Source organism: Rissa tridactyla, chromosome 6 (assembly GCF_028500815.1).
Source record: "Rissa tridactyla isolate bRisTri1 chromosome 6, bRisTri1.patW.cur.20221130, whole genome shotgun sequence".
In the NCBI taxonomy this organism is placed as follows: domain Eukaryota; kingdom Metazoa; phylum Chordata; class Aves; order Charadriiformes; family Laridae; genus Rissa; species Rissa tridactyla.
Genome location: NC_071471.1, coordinates 31,585,394 through 31,598,421, shown reverse-complemented (window position 1 = coordinate 31,598,421; position 13,028 = coordinate 31,585,394). Strand labels below are relative to the sequence as shown.

At 41.4% G+C, this 13,028-nt stretch overlaps 1 protein-coding gene across 13 annotated transcripts in view; it reads right to left on the bottom strand.

Annotated features, from left to right (window-relative positions):
- The window catches only part of MED12L (mediator complex subunit 12L), a 195,811-nt gene that overhangs the window by 29,588 nt on the left and 153,195 nt on the right, over window positions 1–13,028 (bottom strand). For 11 of the 13 annotated variants that reach the window (XM_054205126.1, XM_054205121.1, XM_054205125.1 and 8 more), the window contains 10 exons: window positions 11,951–12,178; window positions 9,785–9,926; window positions 8,814–8,934; window positions 7,999–8,100; window positions 6,153–6,266; window positions 2,747–2,946; window positions 2,007–2,195; window positions 814–888; window positions 501–691; window positions 14–175 (listed from right to left, as the gene is read on the bottom strand). In XM_054205126.1, the coding sequence (XP_054061101.1) occupies window positions 14–175; window positions 501–691; window positions 814–888; window positions 2,007–2,195; window positions 2,747–2,946; window positions 6,153–6,266; window positions 7,999–8,100; window positions 8,814–8,934; window positions 9,785–9,926; window positions 11,951–12,178 (1,524 nt within the window). The remainder of the gene's footprint in view (window positions 1–13; window positions 176–500; window positions 692–813; window positions 889–2,006; window positions 2,196–2,746; window positions 2,947–6,152; window positions 6,267–7,998; window positions 8,101–8,813; window positions 8,935–9,784; window positions 9,927–11,950; window positions 12,179–13,028) is intronic. The other 2 variants (XM_054205122.1, XM_054205131.1) reach the window with 2 other exon arrangements.

Below are 13,028 nucleotides of genomic sequence, written 5' to 3'. Positions count from 1 at the left end.
CCCAAGATCATACCTTTTTTGCTTCTGTCTATCTCTTTCCTTCTTAGAAGATGACCCCAAATGCTGACCTTTCTCCAGCTCCTCTCCTGCAGCTTTCAAGACCCTACCTTGAACTGAGGTAGGCAGTTTTGCAATCAAGGGAGCCACCAGCCACACTCCTTGCCGCTCAGAGGAACTAGAAGTAGAACAAACTTATTTCAGCAAAAATATCCGTGTAATTTTGCAACCAGTATTAGCTGTTACAAGACTGAACTGCTTTAATAAAGCAGTTGACACAATGCATCTGGAGTAACTATTGTGGACTGAGCAGTCACAATTTCTCGTTTCCAAAAATTCAAGAATAGCAACTATATTTATTGTTAAACAAAAGTAAACAGAAGTAACCTTCAGGTAACTCATTTCTGTACGTTCCTGTTTCAAGAGCAAAGAAGTCTAGGCAATCTACACATAATTAAGAATCATGTTGGCTAAAATAATTAAAAAGGTGCTACAAAAAATACCTTAGGAATGTCTTTTTACCATTCTGTCTTGTATTACTTGTGTCAGCATTTCCAACAGAGTTTGGATTGAAGAGGCCTATACCAGAGTTAGAAGAGTTATTGTTTAGATCAGCGGATTGCTGAAACACCTCTATTGTCGCCTTTGCAATATTATCCAACAAGCTGTTCATTTCAGCCACAGACCCAGAACCCTACAGTAAAACATAAGTAAACTAGCACATTCATGGTATGTTTGCTCATGGACTACGTTAAAATTTAACATACTTTTTTGCATTAAATATTTAGATAAGAAAGTTTGAAAACAAATACTCACAGGCTCCTTCATGCACTGTTTGATCATTAGTTGCAGCTCCAACCAAGACTGCCGGAGAGTCCACTGATCTAAGTTCTAGGTAAGAATTAACATTACAAATACAAGTGTCACCACTTCACAGGTCTGAAGGAAAAGTCCCATAATTGAACACATTACATGCAAAAGACTCATAAGCAGATCATCATGGTCACTACTGTTTTTAACAGTTTAATGACATCACAAATATCAGACCTATTAAAGAATGTACACTAGCTTCCACATTTTTGCAGCTAATATTGTTACTCAATACTTTAAACCGTGTAACTTTTCTGAACAAGAATCTCACTCTCTGTAAAATCTGAGTTTCGTTAAATATAAATATGGAGAACATAATTCGCTCTTTCATTAGCAATTACATTGATCCATGTCATTGCCACCCAAGTAGACATGTTTATATTTAGCACAAGGCCATCTAGACGTGATTAAAGTAAACACAGCAGATGAAGTGATTATTTTGCAGGACACTGATCACTATTTGATTGCTCTTTTAAACACCTCCATCCCTGGAGGTATTTAAAAGACGGGTAGACATAGTGCTTAGAGATATGGTTTAGTGATGGTTTTTGTCAGTTAGGTTGATGGTTGGACTAGATGAACTGAAAGGTCCCTTCCAACCTAGACGATTCTATGAATCTGTGATTTGTCCTGGTCCAGATATTGCCAACTTGATTCTTCACAGTTCTATTCAAAGAAAATCCATTCTGTAGTTCAAGAATTTAAGCATCCCTAATGCAGCTCAACTTGAAGAAATGGTCAGTTTAGGACTGTCTGTGAACGGACAGACAGAATTTTCCATGGAGTGTCTTTCACCACAGGACTGTCACAGAGCCCTACTGAGACAGCACAGGCATCTCCACCTAAGCAGCCCTAAAAGCTTTTCCCTTTTCAGTGGCTTCCTAATGACTGACAATGACAAACAGCAATGGGGAGTGTGCTGCACTGTTGAATCCGAAGTAATGAGACACCAAAAGTCACACTATAAAACATTTACCACAGAGACCAGAGATCCTGAGCACGTAAAATCTTTAAAGAAAAATCTAATGCCTGATTGCACCAGGAACTGCAAACCAATGTCAGTTGGTGGTGCTGCTGAATGACACGTTAACAGTCAGTGCATCCCAGGTAGTTTTTCCACCTTTTTCCCATTGCATTACCTGAAGTATACGTTTGATGTGCTGCCTCTGAGGGTTGTCACCCTCGGTGCATTCTTTAATACCATGAGGATAACAGATAAGTTGAAGGAGTTTCTGTGCTTGTTTGTTTGAAAGAACAGGATCTAAAATAAGATCTTTGTCTGTGCACAGCCTCTCAGGTTCTTTTAAACAGTGCTCTCCAACCCATTCCTGTAAGTAATCAGATAACAGACTCACAAGATAGTCTCAAGGCAATATTAACTTTGGTAAGCTAAACAGAAAAGTGACTTTTCCATATGCAAAACTTGAAGTGAACTCTGGCTCATGCAACATGTGAGATTATAAATGTCTTCTTGTCATTCAGTACCACCTGAAAGTATAAGACTATCAACATATATTCCAAAATTCATTTCTTCTATACTTTGAAAGCAACTTCGCAACCAAACAAATGCTACTGCAAAAGCACTTTGAGCAGGCAGTTGATGGAGTGGTCCTACTGTCTTCTCAAAGTGTTTGTGATTCAGGTAGGAAAAACACCTCAATTCTGACAAAATGCAGGGAGATGCTATAACTAACTATAGCAACTTCTTCTCCCCAATAACATACTACTCTGTGTATAATTTGTCCAAATCAGGAAACCCAAACAGAACTCAAATACTGAAGTATTTCAACTTTCATTTTGCACCAAAACACGTTACACTTCTCAAATAAAATAATATGGCTTCTCCAGATGTAGACAGAAGAGTAGCTTTACAGATTACCTGCTGGCAAATTGTTCTGAGCACATATCTAGCATACTCGCTTAAACTAGCAGTTTCTATGGAAACAGCTTTTCCACATGACTTCAAAGTGTGAGAGGAACCCCATATTTCATCCTCATTGAGTTCATCTAATAAGCCTCTCATATGGAAATCTTCGGTCTTCAAGGAGTCGACACTGTTGCTGCCAATTTCAGCGTCGCCTGTACAGGAGAAGCACAGAAGCACAGGGTGAACTTTTACCCAAGCCCCCGGTGCCCCCAGAACCCTTACCCACCGGGTGACAACTCTGGAGGCACAGGCCAGCTGAGGAGTAAAGCAGGAGTGAGACCGTTGCATTTAAAAAGGGCAGCACTAACAGACTCTGAAAATCACCATCTTCAAAGTATTGTCCACTTGCTTCATTTTGCATAGAATTTTTTTAACAGATATTTCACACATAGGAAAAGGTTATACAAATTAAACACAAATAAAGCCTCTCTGTGCTCAACAGGAAAAGGTCTGTGAGCATACAGAATTGCTTTGGCAGATGAGGAAGAGTTGGGTTACTCGCTCTTCTCAGATGTCCCTTTTCCAAGTCTTCTCCCTTACTTTGATTTATTAACACTCCATAGATCAAGAGACAAGTTTGTGCGGTGGCCCCTTAGCCCATCTTAGTACGAACTTCTTGACAAGAGACACAGATCTTCTGGAAATACAAAGGGCCAGAGCACGCTGAGAGAGCCTGGCAAACAGTGGTGAACCACTCCCCTCTGGAAGGCAGTGGCACAATTCTACAACCATCATCTATCTGAAATCAACAGGGGCGACTGGAGAAGCAAGGAAAAATACTTTGGACACAATGCAAGAAACATGAAACCTGTAGCAGTTCATGTTTTACTTGCTTATAGGCCTGAAACCTTGAATAAGGAAGAAGATGCAACTACAGTGCGTAGGAGTGGGTAGAATAGCCCAAATTGCTGCACATAATAATGCTGCAGCAAAAACCCTAGACCTGCAAGGCCAGCCAGGAGCATGCATGATGACAGCCTGCATGACACAGCCTAATGTTTTAAGTCAGTAGAAATTCCTGTGGATCTTAACTGATGCACCACATATGACAGTCATCCTTCAGAAAACCCCAGTTTACTATCAAGACCAACAACTAACATGACACAACATGACAAGGCTAAATGGCTTGCTTCAACCATGTGGAATATCTACTCATTCAGACACACATACATTCACACCATGGCCTCTGGTTACAATATGCTAGGATTTTCTGCTAAAATCTACCAAAATATTTTAAACTACTGCACAAGGAGGCTGACAGCTTTTCAGCAGCTGTGGCCACATCCCCAGACTACTACACGTTTAAACAGAGTGCTTGAAACACCACGGTGAGCTGGGTCCTCCTGAACACAAAGTTCTCCTGTCACTGTTTCTGTGTTCCCCAGGACTGTGTTACCCTGGACAAAAAAAAAAAAAGAGGGTTGAGCAGAGTTACTACTAAGAAAAATAGCCGACGCCTGTGCCCCCACCCTGGTTTGTGCTGCTTTGCAGTTACTCCTAAACAAACAGCATACAATCCTTTTTTTAACAAGGCTGAACTTGTTTTTAACAGCTTATCAAAACCAGAGCCCTGACTGGCGGTGACAGACCAGCCTGTACCCAGACAGTACCCCCCGCCATGGGTGGCAGCGCTGGTGACCTCCTCGGCACGGCCCACAGCAGCACATGGAATTAACTGCTTACAGAGAGGGGAGACACTGAATGAACAGTATCATCACTTGTGAGACAGAATAGAAATGATTTTTAAGTGAGCCAACAGCAAAAAAATAGAACATACCCTGAGAAGTGAAAGCAGTTATGACCCCTCTGTTCGCCCAAATCCAGGCAAATCCGAAAACTCCTGGTACCACTGACCCAACAGCTGATAGAGCAGACACATCAAGCCCTATAGAACCCAAAGCCCAGGACAATCTCATTGCATAGAGTGTGGGAAACAAGCCGATGGACACCTGTGCCTAACACACATGAACAGACAGCAGCAAACAGCCTATCCACACCCTCTGTGCACTCAACCATCTTGTCAGAGCAACCACATCAGGCCCAAATCTGTACCCATGAAGGACAAGAGGGAAGAACCTGGCAGGCAAATAGTACGATGAAGAGACTGATACCAAGCCACATGTGAAGCTAAAGCCGTTCCAGAACACTTTGATAAAACTTGTTAAGACATTTAATACACCTTACAGCAGTTGACTGCAGCACCATCTTTCATTGTGGGTAGAGGTTATTTTTTCTAACAGATTTCGACTCACAAAGCTTCCTCAGCATAGAACTGCTACAGCTATCATTTATCTGATGCTTCTCCTCATAAAATCAAGTACATTTTTTTAAATAACCAATGCAGGGTGCCAACAAGAGACATCTCCAAATATAACATTTTGGGTATAGGAGGAGATGTGCTGCAGTGAAGGCACAAATAAACTGTGCCCGAATCCTTCTTCATATCAGCCTGCACCAGACCCTATCCAAACCACATCCCTGCATAGAGGCAAAACAAGAAGCGTTTACACTTTTTGTAGTGTCTACACTACCATTAATGAAGAAAAATAGCAAATCTGACCACTCTGTATAGCAATAAAATACAGATAATGGCCACAAAGGGATTTCAAACTCACTCTCAAATCCATCTGTCCATCCCAGAGAGCGATGCCATTAACACCTTTCACAATATAGGCACATCATTAAGGATCATGGGGGTTTCGAGACAGTTCTGAGACATTGTTCGACAGGGAATATAATAATGGCACTCTATCTGGAGGCGTACCTCTGTGGGTATGTCCACATCTGGAAGATCTTGCTTGTTTAGCTGGACATTTACTTAGCTCTAAAAATACACATCACTATAGGTCACAAGAGCTTTAACTGAACTTAAGCCAAACCAAAGCTCTGAGGCAGTTCTTGGTTTGGAAAAATAACACACTTGTCGTTCGTGGAGAGTTGCTAAGGAGTGATACTTTCGCAACTTCCACAATGACAGACACACGTGATTTGCAGTAAAACACAGAAAAAAGGTGGGGAAAATTATTTGAGACCATATTTCCTGTCTGTATTTGAGAGGGACTTGCCTGAGTTTGAAACACACTGGGACTTGCTGGTGGGGTAATGGTCAAAATGTGAAAGAGTCACATCTGCTTAAAGCTTCATCAGCTGGGGCTGACTCACCAGAGAAAAACTGTGTCTCTTGACCTGTGGGAGTAATGCTACTCACATGCTACAGAAGCATGGACAGCATCATTTTTCTCCTGTCATCAAGGTTTTCCTTTCTAAGGAGCATTCCCAGGGAAGTGAACTAGCACGATCTGTTTTTTTACCAGAATGCTGGAACAAAAACATTACACATGACTCTGCATAATCTTACCAAGCATCAAAATTGCTTTTAAGACTGCAAACACAGCTCCCACTTCTATACTGTTGTGAGCAGCAGCCAAGAGGTGACGATCGCAAGAAGAACGAATCCCAGGAAATAATTTCCCTATGGAAAGAAGAGTAAATCTTGTAGAAAATTGTCATTATTTACCAACTCAAATTTCCTTTGTACAAACTCCTTTTCATCTAGAATAACTATAGAAGTACAGTAACTGAATGAAGAACTGAATTTTCTGAAATCGAAACTGAAGACCAACAGGTAAGTCATTAAAATCAACTGAGATATACTGTTACGTTGTATTAATATCAAAATAAGCTATGATCATTTAAACAGAAAAAGGAGCCTGTCATTTCACTGTGCCCACGTAAACAGCGAATTTAACCACAATAGGACACTGAAGTGTAGTTTGGTTTTGACTTCACAGATTTAGGAAATTACTTCCCTCACCTAGTCTTCATAACAAATGAGGCAAAATTAATTAATATACATGCCAGTTGCACAGTTAAGCCTGATTCTGCAGCTCAGAAGCAGACTGCAAAAGGAGTCCATGAGTGCTTCTTCTAACCTGAAGGAGAAGATAAACAGACTGAAAGACAGGGAGGGAGGGAGGGAGAAAGGATGGACGAATCCACCTCCTGAGGTGGTTAACTGAGCCGTATGTAAGAAAAGACTGCAACATGGTCACATTTTATTTGATTTGTACTACTTCCTAGAGTTCAGACATGATTTTTCCTACCCATTCAAAGCCACTTTTATTTCTAGGGAAGCCTGGGATCACGTAACATATTTCTGTTACTCAGACGGTATTTTTCATGGCTCTTACTTGTTTTGCTCAAATATGCAACAAAATCTCATTCATTTTTAGCCAAAAAAGAAATTAATATTACTTTCAGATGGAAGCATTTGACACCACTTAAGAGCTGAAATATTTTTCTTTCAATTTCATTTTCCCATAGAAATATCCTTGTCATCAGCTTTGCTGAAATACTTATAAGTCAAAACACAGGTTATCTCCAGGCTTGTTTCCTTTTAATTGTTAGGTGCTTTTTCCTTGCCCTTTTCCTTCCTCTTTTGGTCGGTGGCAAACACATACAGGTCAGACCACAGAATATTCAAATTAAAAGGAAAGAGAACTACATTAATATATTCTGAGAACTAATATCCTCACGTTTCTTCTGTTGGACTAAATGCTTTACTACACCCTATTTTAAACCACCTTTAATTTCAATTTACATGCTAGGCTACCAAACTGCATGATGTATATCCCCATTAGTTTCTGTATCACTGCAAAATAACCCACTTCAGGTGCTGTCACTGTCCCGACAGCACTTAGTACGAAGGAAGGTGGGGACTGCGGTAAGTACTACCAGTGCCAACAGCAGCACTGGCACAAAACCAGTATTGATAGGTCCCAAGCTCACATGACTGTTTCGATGAAATTCCAAAACAAAATGAGAACTATCAGGACAGAACAGTTCTAAATGTACTCCTCTTTGCTGAAGTGTACACAGATGCTGCATTAAAACTTAATTTTATGTTAAAAGATGTAATATTAATATGGTTGAGTTTCATGTCAACGTTATGCCACACCCGCCTGGCTAGGTGTTGATAATGAATAAGTTTCAGCAAACTTCTAAGGTTTCACATGCATATAAAACATTTCCCAAACAAGTAAGTATAACAGGTATCAACTTTTCACTAGTGAAACATCTGGAATTTTAAACAAGCTATCACTTCTGCTTGCACTATGGATATTTTCACACACGAAATCTGAAGCCGTCAAAAACCATCTAGGTTCACTTTCTGAAATGAAAGGACCACACAGCAGGCAACTTACCTGTTCCCTGTGGAAAGAGGCAGACCTGGGGTGTCCTGAAGAGGTGCAGGAGTAGTCGACAGGTCATCCTTGCCCCAGGCTCAGCATCCGGATCTCCACAGGCTACAGAAGATGTGACATGGACATAAGGCATCTGCCCAGGACCTCACAAGTCACAGTGGCAGGCCTGAACACGTTCTACCTCACAGCCCCATTTTAAATGGGAATACAATAATTTCATCAACAGGAATCAGCATTTATGGCCTTGACTCATTAAAAAACAGGAAAGAATAGTATGATTTTTGATAAGCAAGAGACTTAATTAATGGCAGAAAAGAATACATGGTTAAAGTGGATTTTGACAGCCAAAGCAGAAATAAGAAACACAAATCCAAGCAGGAAGTGAAAAGAAATGTGTGAAGTGGCCAACAGAGAGGACCACAGCTACAGTACTCCAGGTGAAGACAAAGAGATCAGAGAGAAAACACCAATGTCAGGCAGATTGTTGCTAGAAGGAAATGCACAAGCTGAGTAGATATGGCAGACATTTGAGTATACAGCGTAGAGCAGAAAAGAGTCGTGAGCAGGTGGTGAGGCCACGTAAGGGGACAGCGCACTATCAGCAACTCTAATACCACTTGTCAAGTGTGGGTTCTCTGATCTAACTTGGCATCGCTTTGTTTGGTAACTGCAGGGACACACGTGCTGCAATGCACAATAGCTGGCATTCCATACAAGAAAGCAGTTCAGAACACGCTACTTATTCAACCAATGAAAACTTCTTAAGAAAAGTCTTAAGTTTTTCATTTTAAGATTTCCTCCTTGTATTTTCTTACCAGCTGCAAGAAGAGAAGGCAGTGCAACATGCTGAACTACATCTTCCAGAGAGAAGCACTGTCGGGCAATCAATATAGCAATGAAAGTGGCCAAGGAATCATGAAACGACAGGTCACTCACCTTGAAGGAAAAACATTGCAAGGCTTAACAGCGCACACACCACTGCCATGATTATTAAGGAATTAACTATAAGAATAAACAGTAAAATGTTCTCACTTAAACATTTGTCACGACATTTTAATGCACTTCCCAAACATTTGATCACATATACCAATAGCTCTTAACTTCATTTTAAGAAACAACTATTTCAAATACCACAAATTCTGAAATAGAAAACATTAGTCTTATAAAAACTTGAGAAAACTCTATCATTGTGTAAAAAACTGATAACATCAAATACTCATTGCTTGGCTTCAGGACAAGAATATGTCCCCAAAATACACAGCTTCAATCTGTTCCTAAAGGCGTATGTAATCAAAAGATACATAAGTATATTGAATCAAATATTGGATAACATCAGTCACCATAATCCTACTGACTTTAACAGGAGTATGGTAACTTACGCCAAGGAAGTAAGGAACAGCAAAGTGTACCACCCCTTCTACAATCTAAGAGCTAACACTGAAACAGGGTCTTTAAAATAGAGATAGTTATTTGCACACCCATCAACATTTTAGAAAAAGTATACAGACATGGCTGCTCCTTTCAAAGAGTACCTCTGATATTCCGTATCATTCCATAATAAAGAGAAAAAAAAAGGTACAAAAACTCTAAGCACCGCCCAAATTCTACATTAACTCTGAAGATGTAGGAAAGAATAAAAATTGATCAGGAATCTCATTAAAAGCCTTGAAAACTCAAATGGATACAGAACTAAATTTGCGCTCAGCATTTTGTATTGAGTGGAAACCTTACTATACCTCTAAGCGCACCCTCGGTAAACAGGAGGAACAGGTACTTCAGAACTTACATCCACACTGCAGAGCAGATCATTGAAACCCCAGACATGGTTTGAAGAGCAGCAAAGAGCTTTTACAACCCCCAACCACTCTGAGCTAAGCACCGTGCAGCATGCCGTCAGCTCCGCGCAAAGGTTGGCTATGTCATTAATCCTAGGAAAGAAGAGAAAAACTAATACAGAGGCAAGATATTTTGTAAATATTTAGGTCAAACCAGATCAGCGCTTGGCAGGAGAACTGATGTTTCCTTACTTAAGGTGGTGGTCTGTGTCCAAATGTGATTATGCTACTGTATGTATAACCTAGTGTTATTCAGTTGCGGACAACTGGAGTATCTGGGAAAAAAACAGTATGCGACTTGTACCCCATAACTTGCATTCATCCAACCTACAGTAGCATAGGGCTTTTATTTTGTGTAAACCCTACTCGTACGTCTCCAGCTTCCCTACCTGTGCTGAGCTGCCCAGGAGAAGCAATAGAGCACCCAAAACCCCACTGCCTGCAACCCACCGTGACAGATGACCTGCCCCTCTCTACAGGGACACACTCTGTCCTTTCTTCAGTGCTGCCACAAACAGCAGCTCCATCCTCTCTCATGCAAAAATGCCACAAGGAAGTGGTGTGTGTGGTGCACGTGGTGCACATCTCCCCAGTCCCCGGGTCACCAGTGACATCTCACCGCAGGAGCCCTCCCTCCCTGTGCCTGGCCAGCACTATTGTTTAGGAGGGATGAGTGTCACAAAATCAATTGACATTAATGAATTTTACTTCATAGATTGCATACTGTGTAATGTGTGATTCGGTCTATGATTCAGAGTTGTGTAACCTTTTAAAAAACAGAGCAGAGTTGACTCATCCCAGTGCAAGTTATTTTTTCTCTGTTCTACAGTGAAACTCGTTTGACCACATTTAGATGTTCCCCTTTGTTGCTCTTACAAAACTGCTTCCTCTCAGCTGCTCTGCTCTGCCAAGGATGCTCCACATTTCATAGAATCACAGAACGGTTTGGCTTGGAAGGGATCTTTAAAGATCAACTGGTTCCAACCCCCTGCCCTTGGCAGGGACATCTCCCACCAGACCAGGTTGCTCAAAGCCCCATCCAGCCTGGCCTTGAACACCTCCAGGGATGGGGCAGCCACAGCTTCTCTGGGCAACCTGGGACAGGGTCTCACCACCCTCACAGTGAAGAATTTCTTCCTCATATCTAATCCAAATCTCTCATCTTTCAGTTTAAAATTGTTACTCCTTGTCCTATTGCTCCACTCCCTGATCTAGAGTCCCTCCCCAGCTTTTCCGTAGCCCCTTTAGGGACCGGAAGGGGCCATAAGTTCTCCCCGGAGCCTTCTCTTCTCCAGGCTGAACACCCCCAACTCTCTCAGCCTGTCCTCACAGCAGAGGGGCTCCAGACCTCCGATCAGATTCATAGCGTCCTCTGGACCTGCTCTGGGCATTTCAGAGATGGATTCATACTGGGGACAGGGAGAAGGATCCAAGAATTGGACACAGTTTGGGCAGGAGTCAATTAAAAAAGAAAAGAAAAAAAAAATCCCCAATTTCCTTGAATTTTGTGATCTGTCAGGAACCATAAAAAAGACTGTCAGCTACTGCTGCACCTAGGCCTAACTATCAAGACTAAGAATTTCTTAGCAAAAAATTGGAACAGAATCAGAACAGAACACCAAGGTCTGGTGGTTTTGATTGTGTAAGAGGCATAAAGGTGCCAGGGGCAGTGGTAAGGCTAGATCCAAAAATCGGTGTCTGTTTCACCCTGCATCACAAACTTTGCAGAATGGAAAACCAGGGTAGAACAGTTTCAACGCTGCAATGCCACATTTGCACAAGGCTGAGCTTATGCCTTTACACACTGGAAGGATGAAGCAACTGAGAAGAACATCTGGATTGAGCTTTTCTGTCTGAAACAGCACAACTACTGATATAGAAAGCTTACCGACTGTCTTATAGTAAGTACTTTCTGCTTGTTACTCCCTTCTGTTAAATTACACAGATTGATTTAATGAAATAACTCAGAGGAAACTTACGCAATAAATTTTCAGCAACCTGAAAGAGTAATGAATGAAAACAACTGGAAAAAAGACACAAAACAAAAAGGTGAAAGGAAACGTCGTATACACCATGTAAAAATCCATCCAGTTCTGATCCCTCACGGTTTGCCTTACCTTCCTGCATCTTGGTGCCCCATGCACACATTCATTAGCGCATTGCAGACAAAGCTGTAGCGGTTGGCTGCGTTATCGCTCAGGATCTTGCCCAGCATTGAGTAGTTAATGCTGTGAGCAGAAGGATTCTCGATAAAATCTAGCATGAACTCTGGGTCCCACAGTAAATTGGAATTTGAAGGCTGAACGTTGCTGTATATCGTTTGCTTCACCTTAGAACAGGCACTACTGAGGACCAAAAAAAAGAGAGAGTTGCCAAAAAATGTACTTTGCAGGAATGCTGTTGAACATACCACGTGGGATTAAAAAATCCTAGTTTGGTTACCATTCTGTACGCATTTTCAAATTTATTTTTGATAAGGGGCATCTACCAGAAAACAAGGCTGATATATCAATTTCATTCAAGTTTTCCCGCAAATAAAGTCTCAAGTTTCCAAATGGCTCCTATGACACTTCTATGACTGAAATTGGGAGCAGCTGGATAAGGACCATACATTCATTCCTTATGAGCAATAACTTCCTAGAGCATCAGATGCCTTTGTGGCAAACTGTAACAGTGCTTCATAATGCTCCTCCCCCTCTTTATGTGTTATGACACAGTGAACTGCAGAAAAAAAAAGGTTACTGAAGAATGCGAATTTCACACACATTTGGCTCGAGCATTGGGTTTTATACCACAGCTGGAAACAACATCCAGATGGACAAACTTCACTAATTATCCCAACTAGGAAGGCTTTCTCATTACTGAAAAAAAAAAAAAAAAAAAAAAAAAAAAAAAAAAAATCTATTAACTGATAGTAAGTTAAAATACATGAAATCTTTGGAATTTTTTTGAAGTCCACTGGCCCCAGGATGAAGAGACAGAGGAAGCACTGTGCCACCTGGAAAGCATCTGCGACCTGAGGAAGGAATGCAACGTGCGTAGCAGTGGCTGGGCACAGGGCTTGGAGGGCAGCCCTGGGGACACCCTGTCACTTCATAGCCCCTGCACACCGCAGCTCCTCATCGGGATGCCCCAGTGCTGGAGAAAGAGTCCAGATGCAGTATAATTACTCTACAAGAAGGGCAATGCCCGACA